General features: G+C 44.0%; 1 protein-coding gene across 2 annotated transcripts in view; it reads left to right on the top strand.

Moving 5' to 3' along the window:
* TBC1D8 (TBC1 domain family member 8) overlaps positions 1–18,685 on the top strand; it is a 133,946-nt gene that overhangs the window by 71,637 nt on the left and 43,624 nt on the right. For both annotated transcript variants that reach the window (XM_033239049.1, XM_033239048.1), the window contains exons 3-4: positions 12,517–12,635; positions 17,719–17,947. In XM_033239049.1, the coding sequence (XP_033094940.1) occupies positions 12,517–12,635; positions 17,719–17,947 (348 nt within the window). The remainder of the gene's footprint in view (positions 1–12,516; positions 12,636–17,718; positions 17,948–18,685) is intronic.

Below are 18,685 nucleotides of genomic sequence, written 5' to 3'. Positions count from 1 at the left end.
AAGCTTCCTGAGGCCTCACCAGGAGCAGATGCTGGTGCAGTGTTTTCCATACAGCCTGCAGAACTGTGAGCCAAATAAACCTCTTTCCTTTATAAATTACCCAGCCTCAGGTATTCCTTTATAGCAATGCAAACAGACGAACACACGTATTGTTGAGACCTAATGCTCAGAAAAAAAAAAGATTCCTTTCAAAGTATTACTGCTCATTGGCAATGCACCTGGTTACCCAAGAGCTTGATGGAGAGGTACAAGGAGATTAATGTTGCTTTCATGCCTGCTAATACAACGTCCATTCTGTAGCCCATGGGTCAAAGAGTAATTTTGACTTTCAAGTCTTATTATTTAAGAAATACATTTCATAAGGCTATAGTTGTATAGATAGTGATTCTTCTGATTCATCTGGACAAAGTAAATTGAAAACCTTCTGGAAAGAATTCACCATTTTATTTTATTTTTTGATTCTTTTAATTTATAGTCTGTTTATTTTAGGTCTTTAAAAACACTTTTAAATTTCACACAGCAAATTTTAAATCATATAAGGAAGCATATTTGAACTTTGTGAATTTAATCTATGTTCATTGAAAACTCTTTTTTTCCCTGCACACTTTTAAAATGAGAGTACAATAGTAAAGTACTTAAAATTAAACTGGGGAAAAACACATGCACGCTTTTCTCAATCATTTACTGCTCTGATCTAGACCTTAATTTCTAAAATATGTAATACCTTTCATCATTCTTAAATTCTATTACCAAATAATGGTTAGTGTTATAGAAAGTTATTCTCCAAGTACCCAAAGCTTTACATTTACTTAATATCTGAGAAAATATCACCTACCAATTAAGTTCTTTACTTAAGAACTAAAGAATGATCACATTTCTAGCCTCCTTTACAGGGCCTAATAACTCAACCAGGCCTTAAGGCCTGTGCTAATTTAAATTTCCTATTATTAACTGAGACAAACCCTGAAGAATTACATTCAGAATTTACAAAGATACTCTTAGCAATGGATCTATTACAGGCTTAGGTGCAGTCTTTTAGAATTAAAAATCCAAATTTAATATGTATATTTACCTCCTGGGGTCTTTCAAGTCCGTATCATTTAGGCTTATATAGATAATTATGGTAACCATTTTTAGGTTTGTAATTGTTTGATACCCGGATGATAAAGGCAGAAATGTAATTCTCAAGTCCTTGAAATTAATGTAATTAAAAGCTTAGCTGACTGCAGAGTAGGTGAGGGTTTCTTAAAAATCAGATTTGTTGACTGGGCGAGGTGGCTCACGCCTGTAATCCCAACACTTTGGGAGGCTGATGCAGGCAGATCACCTGAGGTCAGGAGTTCAAGACTAGCCTGGCCAACATTGCGAAACCCCATCTCTACTAAAACTGCAAAACTTAGCAGGGCATGGTAGTGGGCACCTGTAATCCTAGCTCCTGGGGAGACTGAGGCAGAATTGCTTGAACCTGAGAGGCGGAGTTTGCAGTGAGCTGAGATGGCGCCACTGTACTCCAGCCTGGGTGACAGAGCGAGAGTCCATCTCAAAAAAAAAAAAAAAAAAAGATTTAAGACACAGTTTTCTCATTACTGGTAGGATCGGTTGGTCATAAAGATATTTAATAGTATTTAACATAACCTAGCACAGAAAATTGGTTAAAAAAAGTTTTTTAAAATTAGGTAATGTAAAAAGCCAACATGAACTTTATGCAAGATGGGAATATATCTTCAAATTCAGGCTTTTAATAAAATCGTAGGCCAGGCGCAGTGGCTCACGCCTGTAATCCCAGCACTTTGGGAGGCCGAGGCGGGTAGATCAGCTGAGGTCAGGAGTTCAAGACCAGCCTGGCCAACATGGTGAAACCCCATCTCTACTAAAAATACTAAAAATTAGCTGGGCGTCGTGGTGGGTGCCTGTAATCCCAGCTGCTCAGGAGACTGAGGCAGGAGAATCACTTGAACCGGGAGGTGGAGGTTGCAGTGAGCCGAGATCATGCCATTGTACTCCAGCCTGGGCAACGGGGAAAACTCTGTTTAAAAAAAAAAAAAAAAAAAAAGTAACATGTTCTGTATATAAATATTGTATTTAGTTCCTTGTGTCCAAGAATGTTATCTATAAAACGGAAAGCAATAAGAATAGTGAATGATAATTTAATTTGCAATTCTAAAAACATGACTTGAGAAAAAAATCCCATAAAACTTGGTTCAAAGTTTAACTGCTTATGTTTAATACAAATCAGAGTGTTTAAATTCACAATACAAGTTCTATCAATCTTGGGCATTTAAATATTATTTGTATGAATATTATCAATTTTATTGATATTATTAACAAATACTACTTTCAGTGTACAGATGTACCTTATTTTCTAGTTATTATTTGTTTTTTTTTTGGGACGGAGTCTTGCTGTTTTTTTGGGACGGAGTCTTGCTCTTGTCGCCCAGGCTGGAGTGTAATGGTGCGATCTCCACTTACTGCAGCCTCTGCCTCCCAGGTTCAAGTGATTCTCCTGCCTCAGCCTCCTGAGTAGCTGGGATTACAGGCACCCACCACCACACTCAACTAATTTTTGTATTTTTAGTAGAGACAGGGTTTCACCATGTTGGCCAGGCTGGTGTCAAACTCCTGACCTCAGGTGATCTGCCCGCCTTGGCCTCCCAAAGTGCTGGGATTACAGGTGCGAGCCACCGCGCCCAGCCAAGTTATTGTTTAATAGTAGATAAGGTAGATTGTTCCCTGAAGTGCTAAGTTATCATCCAGTGGGTTATTTGCCATTGTTCCTTTTCTGCCTTTTCTTGTTGGCAAATCGTATCCTGTGCTGCTTGGTGCATTTTCTTTTTTTTTTTTTTTTTGAGACGGAGTCTTGCTCTGTCGCCTGGGCTGGAGTGCAGTGGCCGGATCTCAGCTCACTGCAAGCTCTGCCTCCCGGGTTCACGCCATTCTCCTGCCTCAGCCTCCCAAGTAGCTGGGACTACAGGTGCCTGCCACCTCGCCCGGCTAGTTTTTTGTATTTTTAGTAGAGACGGGGTTTCACCGTGTTAGCCAGGATGGTCTCGATCTCCTGACCTCGTGATCCGCCCGTCTTGGCCTCCCAAAGTGCTGGGATTACAGGCTTGAGCCACCGCGCCCGGCCTTGGTGCATTTTCTTTAGTATTACCAGAGTCAGAGATTTTAAGGGTAAAAGTAAAAGTGTGAGTTTACATACCATCACTGTGGTTACATCTTCCAGAGACGACTACCTTTGTTTTGAAAGATCTTCCTGGAACACTGACTTCACTTCCACCATATCTGAATTGCTAGATACAGTAAGTTTTTTTCCTGAAAGTTCTGGTCTTTCTTCTACAACTTTGGACATCCAAACTGGTATTACCAAGATGACCGAGAGTTCTCGACTCAAGCCTACAGAAGAAAAGATGCATCCCTTCGCAGGTGTCTCAGCTGCTGCTGTAGGTCATAGTCAGGATTTGCCATCTTAGATGCCTGAGGCACGTTTGTGATTCTTGGAAGGAGGTCAAAATACCAATTTTTTTTTTTTTTTTTTGAGACGGAGTCTTGCTCTGTCACCCAGGCTGGAGTGCAGTGGCCAGATCTCAGCTCACTGCAAGCTCCGCCTCCCAAGTTTAGGCCATTCTCCTGCCTCAGCCTCCCGAGTAGCTGGGACTACAGGCGCCCGCCACCTCGCCCGGCTAGTTTTTTGTATTTTTTAGTAGAGACAGGGTTTCACCGTGTTAGCCAGGATGGTCTCGATCTCCTGACCTCGTGATCCGCCCGTCTCGGCCTCCCAAAGTGCTGAGATTACAGGCTTGAGCCACGGCGCCCGGCCAATACCAACATTAATAGGAGTTTGGAAGAAGTTGATTCTAATCCTCATGGATGACTTTGCGGGCTTCAGGGATTCAAGGCTTCAGTGGCGGGAGTCACTGCAGATGTGATGGAAACAGCAAGAGAACTGGAATTAGAAGTGGAGCCTGAAGATGGGACTGAATTGCTGCACTCTCATTAAACTTGAATAAATGAGGAGTTGCTCCTTATCGATGAGCAAAGAGAGTGGCTTCTAGAGAGGGAAACTTCTGGTGAAGAGGCTGTTGAAACATTGTTGAACGCTTCAGACATTGCTGAAATAACAACAAAGGATTTAGAATATTTCATAAACCTTAGTTCATAAAGCAGCAGTTTGAGAGAATTAACTCCAAATTTGAAAGAAGTTTTACTGTGGGCAAAATGCTATCAACAGCATCTTCGTGAATGGGAGAGTCAGTCATGCAAGAAACTTCATTGTTGTCTTATATTGAGAAATTGTCAACAGCCACCCCAACTTTTAGCAACCAGCACACTGATGAGTCAGCAGCCATCAACATTGAGGCAAGACCCTCCACCAGCACAAAGATTACGACTTGCTAAAGGCTCAGATAATCATGAACATTTTTTTTAAGCCATAAAGTATTCTCTAGGTAAGGCATGTACTTCTTAAAAGACGTAATGCTTTCGCACACTTAATAGACTACGGCGTGCCGTGAACATAATTTTTATATGCATTGGGAAATTTAAAAACCTATGAGTGACTCACTTTTTTATTTGCTTTATTGTGGTGGTCTAGAACCAAACCCACAATATCTCCAAAGTATGCCTCTCCCTAATCTCAATGTCCCCCATGACAATCTGTGAAAACTGTGTTCTTCAAGCTTGTTCCTCTGTGATTGTCACCACTGTTCTCGAAGAGAGAACATTTTACTCTTCCCATGCAGTATTTGGAACAAAATGCCTTAAAGGCCAGCACAGTACATTGTCATGGCTGTATGTCTACCTTATAAGAGAGGAGGATTCATTATTTTAATAGACAACCGGTTGTTTAGATTTAGCAAGGTGCGTTTGGTGTAAGAACTGAAGTTGTAAACACTCTGCCAGCCGGAAAGCACCTTCCTCCCATAGCCACTGGCTGTATCTCCAACACCATACAAATACATGGTCAGAGGCCACCAGAAACAGCAGGAGGGAGGAGATGGAGGATTCATAATTATGCGATTGCACACTTAATAGACTACAGTATAGTGTCAATATAACTGTGTTTTTGTTTTTGTTTTTGTTTTGAGATAGTCTCGCTCTGTCGCCCAGGCTGGAGTGCAGCGGCACTCGATCTCCGCTCTCTGCAACTTCTGCCTCCCGGATTCAAGAAATTCTCTGCCTCAGCCTCCCAAGTAGCTGAGATTACAGGTGCATGCCACTACACCTGGCTAATTTTTGTATTTTTAGTAGAGACGGGGTTTCACCATGTTGGCCAGGCTGGTCTCAAACTCCTGACCTTGTGATCTGCCCACCTTGGCCTCCCAGTGTGCTGAGGTTACAGGCATGAGCCACTGCACCAGGCCAGTATACGCACTGGGAAGCCAAAAAAATTTGTGTGACTTGGTCTATTGTGATATTTGCTTAATTTCATGGGTCTGGAACTGAACCCACAATATTTTTGAGGTATTCCTGTACATATGTGTAATCAAAACACTGTTTAATTGGTTATTTTTTCTGTGCAATTATTTTAATAACCCAATAGTTAACTTTGTACATTTTTTAAGAATTGATTTTTCCCCCATATTGATTTAATCTAATTTAAATACCATATTTTTCATTCCTAAAGATTTGAGTTGGGTCTTCTTAAATGTCTTCCATTTGATTTGGCTTCTTAACAGGCTTGTGCCTTCTTCTACCATTTGAACATACGGAGTATATTTATTTTTATTTTATATTTTTGAGACGTAGTCTTGCTCTTTTGCCCAGGCTAGAGTGCAGTGCCGCGATCTCGTCTCACTGCAACCTCCACCTCCTGGGTTCAAGCAGTTCTCTTGCCTCAGCCTCCGAGGAGCTGGGTCTACTGGCGCCCGCCACCACACCTAACTAATTTTTGTATTTTTTAGTAGAGATGGGGTTTCACCATGTTGGCCAGGCTCGTCTCAAACTCCTGACCTCAGGTGATCTGCCTGCCTCTGCCTCACAAAGTGTTGGGATTATAGGCATGAGCCACTGTGCCTGGCCTTAGAGTATAATTATAATAGCTGTTTTATGTCTTCGTCCACTGACTGTATTTTTTGTGTCATTTCTGACTCTGTTTCTACTTACTGATTTTTCGTTTGATCATAGATCATGTTTTTCCTGTGTCTTCTATTCCTGCTTTTATTTCTGAAAAGTGTGTCTACTGGTACTAATACAAGGACCTTTTAATGACCATTTCAGTTATAAATTAAAAGGCTATTTTACTTTTACTGTCAGAGATTAAGTTTGTCTGTTTTTCACTTTTAGGACTCTTTAATTTCACTTGAAGGCAAAAAAAAGTCAAGGACATTTTGTAAAAAGAAACATTTAAAGCTTATTTTCTTAAACTGTATAGTGAAAAATATAACCGACTAAAAATCTTGTAAATCATGATGATGGGATGATCGTTGAACTTTTTATATGTTCTTGTAAAGATACTGCTTTCGACTTACAGATTAGATGTTACCGTATCCACTTGAAGAATGTCAGCTTTCTGAAAATCAAAGGCTTTTTGTTCCAACCCTTTCCTTCCTTAAAGTGTAATTTTTGCTTGAATTCTTTGATCCTGAGTTACCCTGCACAGGGTGAGTGTTGAGTGAGATTTGGGAATGAAACTGCCATGGCAGTTGACTTTTAACTAGCTCCTTTGTAGTCTGTATGGCTTTTAGCCCAGGCATTTAGACAGTAGATGGTTAGTGTTTGGCCTGTAGAGAAATGTCCTGTCATTTCAGAGGAACAGATCTGAACTAAGCACACAGAATGCCCGTTTCATTGTTGATTAAGACTTAGGTGGCTGGAGAAGGCACTTAATTCAGTTGGATATTGACTGTGCAGAGAGAAACAGCTGCTTTTGAAAACAAGCTTAGATCAAGTTCTTTGTGGCAGTGTCCATGCAGAAGCTGTGGGCATAGACAATGAGATGCTTGTTTTATTTCCTGAAAATACCTCTGGGAAAAACCTAAGAGAATAAACATTGTGTGTACGTTTCAGTGTGACTCAGCCACTGGGAGCTTCCATCCATGACGATGTCACAGGCAGAGCCAGGCCCGAGTCAGATGAACTGGCTTTTGGGTTGGTTATTTTCTTCACTTTGCTCTACTCACCTAGAACATTAAAATACTGGCAGTTACCTTGTAATATTTTATGGAGATAAGTGACATTATGTGTATGGTATATGGAACAAAATTCCTGACACACGTCAGGCATCCAGAAAATGTCCTCTGTTGACCTCCTCTGGTTGTTCTTAGAACATGGATTTGGTTACTCCTAAGTCATCAGTGTTGTTTGTTTTGTGGTCTTACCTGAGGTTCCTAATACTGAATTTTAGTTTTGCAGAGGTATTTATAACTCTGACTTTTGACTTCTTATGTGGGTGAAATTTAAGATCCACTGGACTTTCATTGTCTTAGATAATGAAAAAGTATTTTTTTTTGAAAAATTGGAGGTCTTAATAAGACAGGCATAATTTTGCTAATTGGACTTCCATGACAGTCCGCAATCTTCCTATACATTTTGGTTTTAGACAGCTGCATTAGCTTGCTAGTGCTGCCCCTCACCTCTACCTCCCGCCCACTACACACATACACTGAGTGGCTTAAAAAACAAGAATTTATTTCTCACAGTTGTGGAGACTGGGAAGTCCGGGCTCAAGGTGCCAGCAGGGTTGGCTTCTGGTGAGGTCTCCTCTCTCCTTGGATTGCAGACAGCAGCCTTCTCTCTGTATCCTCACGTGGCCTTTTCTCTGTGGATGCACTAACCTGGTGTCTCTCCTTACAAGGACACCAGGCATGCCAAACTAGTAATGACCTTATTTAACCTTATACCTCCTTAAAAGTGCTATCTCCAAACATCCTCCCATTGGGAGCTGGGGCTTCAACATGAATTTTGGAGAGACAAAATTCAGGCCACAATAGCAGCTCTCCTCTGTCTTGGTTTTGGAAAGTCAGCAGAAGCCGCAGTGAGAACATTGCTGTGGTACTAGGTTTATTTGTAGGCTTTTTATCATCCTGCGTCTTCAATGGATGACGCATTCTCACTTTGTTTTCTCTTCTCTACCCTTTGCACTGCTTGTATGTCTACAATGCAGTGGCTTTCAATCTTTTTTTGACCATGACCTACAGACAGAAATATATTCACGCGTGTGTGCGTCACTCGAACATTATTTTACAAATCAGTAGCTCTTCTTAGGAGTTTGCATATATTCTGTTTTGTATTATTATTATTTTTTTTTTGAAGAAAGGTATTTTGAGATGTGCTACTTTATGTAGTTTGAAAACCACTGCTGTAGTGTAGTTTCAGAACCGTGGTATGTGACATATATTGAAGGACTTTCCCTTTTAATCTTTTGCGGTCATGGATGTGTGGTCGGCTTGCATTGATTTGTGGAATTCGTGGAACCCATCGTAAGACTTTCCTGTAGAGGAAATTATAGTCTGGAAAATTTCCCTGCCATTTGGCAACTTCTGTAGGAAATAGAAGCCAGTAGGGTGGAAAAGTTTCATCATATTGATTGTCTTTGCTGGGAGAAGCATACAATTATGTCTTATATTCAGAAGCAGGGTAGATTGGAACAAAACCTTACTATGACTCAGTGATAGATTTTTTTGATGTGTGGTTTATTTTCTCTTTTAAGGTGTGGGTTGGTTTTTGTGTTAGAATTATCTTTCTCTATGATTAGCTCCTTCCCAGTAGGTAGAATGAATTTTTTAAAGAATAAAAGTGTAGTTTTTTGATGACGTTGTCCCAAATCTTAATTCCATAGGGATATGTTATGTTGGGGCTTGATGATAATTTATTCACGTTATCTAAAGTTATCAGTTGAGGAAGACGCATGCGGTTAGCTGGGTTAGCTGTTACCAGTTAATGGTGTTAGCCTCTGTGAACTTAATAGCAGGATAAATGAAAAACTGTATCAGGTCGCCCAAAAGGATGCATTTGGGAGGATGGGAGTGGAGGGAGAGAGCTTGCTGTAAGTGGAAGCACAGAGTATCTCTTTTAATGCCCAGCCATAGCAAGAACTGGGTCTGAGGGTGATGTAAATGATACTTAAAAATTCAAAATTCAAATGTGGCCGGGCGCGGTGGCTCAGGCCTGTAATTCCAGCACTTTGGGAGGCCGAGGCAGGCAAATCACAAGGTCAGGAGTCTGAGACCATCCTGGCTAACACGGTGAAACCTCGTCTCTACTAAAAATATAAAAATTAGCGGGCGTGGTGGCGGGCACCTGTAGTCCCAGCTGCTGGGGAGGCTGAGGCAAGAGAGTGGCGTGAACCTGGGAGGTGGAGCTTGCAGTGAGCCAAGATTGTACCACTGCACTCCAGCCTGGGTGACAGAATGAGACTCTGTCTCAAAAAAAAAAAAAAAAAAAAATTCAAATGTAGCAGGGCCAGGCGCGGTGGCTCACGCCTGTAATCCCAGCACTTTGTGGGGCCAAGGCAGACAGATCACGAGGTCAGGAGTTCAAGACCAGCCTGACCAACATGGTGAAACCGTATCTCTACTAAAAATACAAAAATTAGCCAGGCGGGGTGGTGTGTACCTGTGGTCCCAGCTATTTGGGAGGCTGAGATGGGAGAATCTCTTGAACCCAGGAGACAGAGTTACAGTGAGCCGAGATTGCACCACTGCACTGCAGCCTGGGCGACAGAGAGAGACTCTATCTCCCAAACGAAAAAAAAAAAAAAATTCAAATATAGCTTTTTATAGAAGGACCCCAGAGTACTTCCAGGTTGTAGAGAGTCATTTCATGCCCTGGTTTGCCCTTCATTTGACATGATTTTGGACAAATACTTGAGCCTCCATTTCCTCACTCAGTCTTCATCACACATCAGTGAGATCGCATCTGGAACAGACCAGCACCACAAAGGTGAGTCTTCTCCCTGCTTTAGTTCGTCTTTGTTCCTGCAACTCTTGGTTCTCTCTTCTTCTGGATTAGTGAGAGGGTCCATGAAAACAAATAGCAAAAAATCGAGGTCCCATAAAATGCTACCTTTTCAGCTTATTCTTCACTTTTTTTTTTTTTCTTCAGTATTCTGAGTAATGGGTTTTATTGTAATGGATAATAAAGGATAAAGACCTAGAAAGAAAAGGTCTTAAAGTGCCAAGGAAAAGCAGAGCCCTGGGCTACCCCAGGTGCTTGTGCAAGATGATCAGCTTGGGTTGAACCCAACTTAGTGATGTGATAGAGAGACACCATTGTTGACCCACTGGATTTAGAGAAGGGTGTTCTTGTGGCTGACACCTACACACCTGCCACCTGGGGACACTGAACAGGGCAGGGAGACTTAAGCCAGTGGCAGGTAAACCAGATGTACCCCTAAGTCGGGTCAGCGTGGCGTGTGTTACAACCAGCTGAGGAACGAAGCAGACGCTCTGGGCCTCAGTGCAGGTGGGGAAAGGTCAGAAGCTTCAAGAGAGTCATGCTGGGAAGCCTAGAGTAGCTGGGTTTGATTTTGTTTTAAAACACACTTTCCCAATTGTAAGAGGGATGGGGAGCCTGAAGGGCCAGGGGTTTCGTGATACCGCGGGAACCCTCCCAGACGGCAGGAAGAGGAGAGCAAGAGGACCGGGACCCTCACCGCAGAGGGAGCTTCTGCTGCACCTGAGTGGGCTGCTCCTTGGGCTTCTGTGATCCTTGGAGAGCAGGACACAGGAGGTGGGACCGAGGGGCAGTAGGGCAAGGTCACTGGCCAAGGGCTCTTGGTGCAGGGACGGGGGAGTCATGGCCTGTGAATAGAGACCTCGGGCAGAGAGAAGCCTGGGCCCTCCCAGCTCTAATGGGAACGCTGGCTTTAGTGATGACTGAAGGATACTGCTTTGGCCACTGCCTTGCCCCAAAATGGGGGAAAATTCAAAAATAAGCACCATTGTTTTAAACTTCCGTTATTCCTTATGAAGTATTCTATTAGATACTTCTTTTTATTCCTTCCCTAAGTGTCTGCTCAGAACAACAGTCCTACTACAGAGAGATGTTTTTCGTTCTCATGGACCCCAAAGCAGCCACAAGTCCAGAGCCAGTCCCCTGGCACCTTCTTGTGTGGGGTGTTTATATTTACATTCCAGGGAGAGGAAGGCTGCATATAACATGCGGAGAGAAAGATGACTGAGCAAAATGCATGTGTGGCTTTTTTTTTTTTTTTTTTGAGACAGAGTCTCGCTCTGTCACCCAGGCTGGATTGCAATGGCGTGGTCTCAGCTCACTGCAGCCTCCTCCTCCCAGGTTCGAGTGATTCTCCTGACCTAGCCTCCCAAGTAGCTGGGGTTAGGGGGGCCTACCATCACGCCTGGTTAATTTTTGTGTTTTTAGTAGAGATGGAGTTTTAACATGTTGGCCAGGCTGGTCTCAAACTCCTGTCCTCAAGTGATCCACTCACCTCGGTCTCCCAAAGTGCTGGGATTACAGGCGTGAGCCACTGTGCCCGGTCCATATCTGGCTTTTGGGTAAGTGGTGGGTGGCTCTGGGCACCATATCCCTCTCACACTGGCTAAATGACTCAGCTCTGTTGTTCGTCTCATTTCTTTGAGGTTAGAATATCTCCTGCTTCCCATTTTGGAAACCTGCCTACACTAGAAACACCTGATGCCCACATATTTTTGTTGTCCAGGACCGTGTGTGCTTCTAGTCAGTGGACCTTGTTGAGCATCTGCTGTGTGCCAGGCCCTTCATGAGGAACTGGGAACAGTCCCCGTGTCAAAGTGCCCGTTGTCCAGTAGAGATGATGAGAATAGAGAGGAAATACAACTAAAATGACTAAGCTTTTTGCTTAATGCTTTAATAATGTGGTGATTAAAAAATGTTGTCATTGAAAGAAATGAATTTACACCTATGATTTAATGCCTTTGTGTTTCTGTTTTAACATGTACTGTAAGACCTCTTTTTATGTATGTTTTTAACGGCCATTGCTGTAAATGCTGTGAAGTATACATTTGTAAGCTGTAAATTTCCTAGGCCCTTGCTTGCTGTGTTGCAGCTATGTTGGGTGCAAGTGGCAGCCCCTGGGGCCTTCAGCAGAGCCCTGGCAAGAGGCTCTTTGCTCCATGGACTTGGGCTTCGGCACCTCTTGAAGGGACTCTTCTTTTCATGGGAGAACTTTGCAAGGCTGCTCAGGATTGGTCTGCCGTTCTGGGCTTGTTCCATGCTGGAGTAGCTGAATAATTAGAAATGTTTCTGTCATTTGAGTGGAGATGGTCGGAGTTCTGTGCGTTAGTAGGGTGGGTCGGATGGTCACAGAACAGTCCCAGCGGTCACTCACTTGGCCACCTGGCCCATCCGTGTGGCAGTAGGAGTGATGCTTGCATATCCCACTGCTGCGGGGAGGGGCACCACAGCCCCGATGGGGGTGCCTTCCATTTCATCTGGCAAACCGTGGCCCAGGGTATGAGAGCCCAGATGTTTTAATAACATCAACACGGGGATACACAGTATTTAGAAAATGAGTTCATGTTCTAGGAATTACTTTCATTGCATTTTTTAAGCTCTGTATCTTTTTCTGTTCGAATCCAGGTGCAACATTAGAGGAAATCAACCAGCACTGGGACTGGCTGGAACAAAATCTCCTTCACACCTTGTCCGTCTTTGATAATAAAGATGACATTGCCAGTTTTGTCAAAGGGAAGGTAAAGGTAGGTCCCTTGAGTTTAACGTTTCTCCCTATCTTTCCATCTTTGTTCCTTAAGACATTTCGAACACTGTAGCATACTAACAGTTTTTTCTGCTAACTGAACTTTTTGGCTTAGTACGTAAAGCCAGATAAGTTTCATTTATCACCTGTCTTAACTTTATAGTCAGTCTAGCAACATACACCTGACATGTTAAAAAACAGACTTGGTCTGACGCTGTGGCTCACTCTTGTAATCCCAGCACTTTGGGAGGCCAAGGTGGGTGGATCACGAGGTCAGGAGATCGAGGCCGTCCTGGTGAACACGATGAAACCCCGTCTCTACTAAATCCAAAAAAATTAGCTGGGCGTGGTGGCAGGCGCCTGTAGTCCCAGCTACTCGGGAGGCTGAGGCAAGAGAATGGCGTGAACCTGGGAGGTGGAGCTTGCAGTGAGCCAAGATTGTGCCACTGCACTGCAGCCTGGGGGACAGAGCGAGACTCCGTCTCAAAAAAAAAAAAAAAAGACTTTATTCTCAGGCTTAGTTTTTGTTATTCTTTACAGGAGTGAAGGCCCTTTTTTATCGCCGGAAAAAAAAATAATGTTAAGATTTATGTTTTTGCAGAGCAACATGTTATTTGACTTCTTAAATCACCTTTTTTTTTTTTTTTTGCAGTTGTGACATCTTGTCACACTATTCTGTTGGATCTACCACTTTCCTCCTGCTAGAAGTGGATGTTTATTCTTAAAATATGTAAATTAAATGTAATGAAAGCCAATTAAGTTTTGAGTTGGCAAGAGAGGAATATTTTGGGAGGTATCTGTGATGCCTCCTGTGAGTTAGTCTTATATAACTGGCCTCCCTGCAATAACGTGATGGATCATCAGTGCTTTCAAAGCTCCATTGGGCTGGGAGAGATAGTTTCTCATTCTAAATTTAACTCTCTCATTAAATACTTTAACACATTAGCGTGTGATACACTTTTCCTTCCTTAGGGTAAAACCTCCTAGCCCTTCGATTTTGTTTTCTGCAGAAAGCTTGGCTTTCTAATACCTCAAGTGCCATGGCTTTGCGTAAAGGGTGTCAAAGCAGATTTTTGATTTTGGAGGAACAAAATCTTTTCCTTCGAGGACTGGGGGATACTTATGGGATCTGGTGAAAGGGAAGGCATCCCAAGTCCAGCCAGCTTGACAATGTCTTCTTGGAGTTATACCTGGCCAGTGGGGTTAGCAGGTGGACTGGGCCATGGTGGGCTCGGGTCGGCCCTCATCCTGGCCCAGCCAACTGTGGCTCACTTCCCTGGGTCATATCACACTTGGGTAGCTACAGAAAGGCCCCATTCAGTGCTATTTTTCACACTTACCCCCACCTGTCTTGGTCTAATGCAAGTTGTAGTGATTCTTTGATTTAGGTATTGCTCTTCTTAATTTGGAGGAAGAAAATTAACTTTTGCTACAGTTGATTTTAAAACAGTTTCTGTAGAATAAGAAAACTTGTCCTTGACTCTCATAGATTTCATGGCTGGGGTCTTGGAAATTACACTGACAAAAGATGAATAAGAGAAAAACAGAGTTTATTTTTGTTGGTTGTTTTTTTGAGACAGGGTCTTGCTCTGTCACTCAGGCTGGAGTGCAGTGGTGCAATCGTGGCTCACATCAGCCTTGACCTCCCAGGCTCAAGTGATCCTCCTGCCTCAGCCTCCTATGTAGCTACGGCTGCAAGCACACACCACCACACCTGGCTAATGTTTTTATTTTTTGTAGAGACGAGTTCTCATTATGTTACCCAAGCTGGTATCGAGCTCCTGGGCTCAAGCAGTCCTCCTGCCTTGGCTCCCCAAAGTGCTGGGATTATAGATGTGAGCCACCACGCCCAGCCAAACAGACTTTATTTGAACACAGAAGCATGCATATGTGTAACAGAAGCTCAGGGATGAGTAACTCACAGGGGTGGTTAGCACTTGGGCTTACATAGCGTCTCAGCGAAGAACAGTGCATTTGTAGAAAGGCGACAAGACTAGAAAAAAGGCCTTTAGGCTTTTGGGGCAGCGTACTGTGTGGAAAACGTGTGGAAGCTAAGGGTTCGTTTAGTGAGGTTACGTAGATTCCTCTCAGGACTGTTTCTGGACTTCGGAGGGTTGAGAGCTGTTTCTGGTGACTGAGAGTCAAAGTCCTCTTTGTGGTACAGGAGCAGGACACACCTTGACTAATGGACCTTTAAAAACAGGTCCTGTTTTGAGGCAGATGTCGGGGGAAGACAGCCTTTTTGGTGTTTGCTGTTTCTCAGTTTTCTTCAGCTCCAAATAATCCTTATGCCACAGTGGCATATTTTGGGGTGATACATTCTAGTCCCTGACACTTTGAAGCTAAAATGCTTTGAAAAGTAAGTCCTGAGGAGGCAGGGCTGGGGAGTGAGGGGCCTGCCCGGCCTGAGCCTGGGAAGCACAGCGTGACATTTGATCTCCCTTTCCTCTGGCCAAATCCTAAGGATCTGGGAATTGAGGCCTTCCTACTCATAGCCCGAACCTTTGATGACTCTATAAAACTTTGAAAAATCCCTGTTTCAAGCTGTGCCTGTAACCAGAAGCCATACTTCAAGGAAGGCAAGGGTCAGCACGGCCACCCTCACGCCTGCACCGGGAGCCCCTGGGTCCCACCCTGTAGCCGTGCCTGCTGCCTGTCTGCTCCAGAGCCTTCATAAAGACCCCTCCACGCCTCACTTCCAGAGCAAGGGGAGAGCTCAGCACTCATTATATATTAGATATGCTTTTCAAAAATATTCATCTCTATTAACTAGTACTTCATTAATGTATAATGTCTTGTTAAATAAAATGTGGGAAATAGAGAAAAACATAATGAAGAAAATGAAAATCACTTGAAATTTCATCAGCCTCCAGATTTCTTTTAAAAATAATTTTAGGCCAGGCATGGTGGCTCATGCCTGTAATCCCAGCACTTTGGGAGGCTGAGGGGGGCGGATCAACGAGATCAGGAGATCAAGACCATCCGGGCTAATACGGTGAAACCCCGTCTCTACTAAAATTACAAAACAATTAGCCGGGCATGCTGACGGGCACCTGTAGTCCCAGCTATGTGGGAAGCTGAGGCAGGAGAATGGCATGAACCCAGGAGGCGGAGCTTGCAGTGAGCCAAGATTGCACCACTGCACTCCAGCCTGGGTGACAGAGCAAGACTCCATCTCTAAATAAATAAATAAATAAATAAATAAAAATAATTTTAAATTACATTGTTATTTTAACATCAATGCTCAGGTTTAAGTTGGAGAAAAGCTTATATAATAGTGCAGGGTTTGACAGAAATACCCAAAAAATAGTCTTGTCTTGAGGGACATAGCTTTTCATGAGACATGACATACCTACCTACCTAAAAAAAAAGGGGGGGGGGGAATGTTAATAAAGATAAATGATAGAAGTGTGTGTGTATATGTATGTATTTTTAGAGATGGGGTCTTGCTGTGTTGCCCAGGCTGGAGTGCAGTGGCTGCTCACAGGTGCCGCCATAGTGCACTGTAGCCTCAGACTTTTGGGCTTACATGATTCTCCTGCCTCAGCCTCCTGAGTAGCTGGGATTTGAATCATAAATGTATTTTTACAATCAGGTAGCATATGTGAGGCTTGGGGCCCAGGAGTTCCTAAACAGCTGCTCATGTGAAGGTAACAAGAAGATATTCTCAGCGAAGGATTTTGCAGCGAGCTCCAAAATGGGAAATCAGGGATGGGAAATCAGATTTCTGATGGTAGCAATGAGTTGTCAATTAGGAACAAATAGGCCATAAGCGTGAATTCTAGGCTCTTCTACGACCACCCCAGATTATGAAGGACACTAATTGTTACTCATTTTTGGCAAAAAATTATAGATTTAGATGCCTTGTTTTCCCATAAACCCAAGTGCCTTGGAGGTTATTTATGACCTTGGGAACCTTGGCCAATATCCATTTAAGACTGCAGAGTGAGCCACACGGTCAGGCCGGTAGTAGCCTTAAATACCAACATTTTTGAACCTAATGAGGAAGATCTTCATGAGTTTTTCTCAAAAGACTTTTTTTTTTCTTTTCTTTTTTGAGGCAAGGTCTCACTCTGTCATCCAGATCGGAGTGCAGTGGCAGAATCTCGGCTCGCTACAACCTCTGCCTCTGGGGTTCAAGCGATTCTTGTGCCTCAGCCTCCCACGTAGCTGGGATTACAGGTGCGCATCACCACACCTGGCTAAGTTTTGTGTTTTTAGTAGAGATGGGGTTTCACCATGTTGACCAGGCTGGTCTCAAGCTCCTGGCCTAAAGTCATATGCTCACCTCAGTTCCCCAAAGTGCTGGGATTACAGGTGTGAACCACTGCACCTGCATGCTCATAGGACTGACTTTTATCTCAGAGTTGGGTAGTTCTTTGGGATTGATGCCCAGTTCACGGGCCTGAGGCAGTCCTTTTATCCTCATGCCTGTAGAGAAAATTTAGAAAATGATGTTTGCGGCAGGGTGCAGTGGCTCACACCTATTATCCCAGCACTTTGGGAGGCTGAGGCGGGTGGATCACTTGAGGTCGGGAGTTCGAGACCAGCCTGACCAACATGGAGAGAAGCTCTGTCTCTACTAAAAATACAAAATTAGCCAGGCATGGTGGCACATGTCTGTAATCCCAGCTACTCGGGAGGCTGAGGCAGGAGAATCGCTTGAACCCAGGAGGCGGAGGTTGTGGTGAGTTGAGATGGCGCCATTGCACCCCAGCCTGGGCAACAAGAGCAAAACTCCATCTCCAAAAAAAAAAGAAATTGATCATTTGTTTGAGAACTGGGCTTAGAAGTCAAATGATTCACCCAGAGCCTTGTGATCGGTAAGTGGCCGAGTGAGAGACTGGTTCTTGGGTTTTCTGACCCCGACTGCAATTCCTTTTTTTTTCTGCTGCAGCCGTGTGTCTGGGTGGCTGACGGATGACACGGCTGAGCCATTCTCCTCGTCAGATGTGTCTGTCATTGAAGCAGTGCATGCTTCTCTGGGGCCTGTGCGTCTCAGTCCCTCCTGCTTCAGATCCCTTGCACCCCCTGCCTTCCCATTGCCGGCTCACTGAGCAGGGACTGTCATCTCTGTGTGTCAGGCTCTGATAGCCGAGGAGACCAGCAGCAGGCTCGCCGAGCAGGAGGAAGAACCCGAGAAATTCCGAGAAGCCCTGGTGAAGTTTGAGGCCAGGTTCAACTTCCCTGAGGCAGAGAAGCTGGTCACCTACTACTCCTGCTGCTGTTGGAAGGGCAGGGTGCCCCGCCAGGGCTGGCTGTACCTCAGCATCAACCACCTCTGCTTCTACTCCTTCTTCCTGGGCAAGGAACGTAAGTGAGGCCTGGCAGGCTCTTCCCAGATAAAGTTGGCCCTCGGGACTCAGTGCTGCTCCCAGGAAGGGCCGTTAACAGGAAGAGTTGGACAGATTTAAATAAATGGTGGAGATGACACCGGGTGACACTTGATTACTTATATATGCTACTACTAACAGGGGATTACATCTGGAGAATTCACTTTTTCTACTGCCTGAAGAAACATTCTGTATAGTTCACTTATATAGCCACTAAGGGGTTTTTACTTCTGTAAGTTGTTTAGAAAACATAGTGTTATTACTGATGGCTTAATACTGCTCAAAGTGTAGAACATATTCCTGCTTTTTTTTTTTTTTTTTTTTTTTTTTTGAGGTGGAGTCTCACTCTGTCGCCCAGGCTGGAGTGTGCAGTGGCGCCATCTCAGCTCACCACAAGCTCCGCCTCCCGGGTTCACGCCGTTCTCCTGCCTCAGCCTCCCGAGTAGCTGGGACTACAGGCGCCCACCACCGTGCCTGGCTAATTTTTTGTATTTTTTGTAGAGATGGGGTTTCACCGTGTTTGCCAGGATGGTCTCGATCTCCTGACCTCGTGATCCGCCCGCCTCGGCCTCCCAAAGTGCAGGGATTACAGGTGTGAGGCACCGCACCTGGCCATATTCCTGCTTTTTAACAAAGCAGGCCATTAAAAAAATTCCCGGCACTGAAGGTCAGGACTGCCCCTTGGAAGACTGGCTGGATATGCAGTTGCTTCCAGAAG

The sequence above is a fragment of the Trachypithecus francoisi genome, unplaced genomic scaffold, assembly GCF_009764315.1.
Source record: "Trachypithecus francoisi isolate TF-2019V2 unplaced genomic scaffold, Tfra_2.0 Lachesis_group17, whole genome shotgun sequence".
NCBI classification, from domain to species: Eukaryota; Metazoa; Chordata; class Mammalia; order Primates; family Cercopithecidae; genus Trachypithecus; species Trachypithecus francoisi.
Note: the sequence above shows the minus strand (reverse complement) of the source record. Positions and strands in the feature narration are given on the sequence as shown.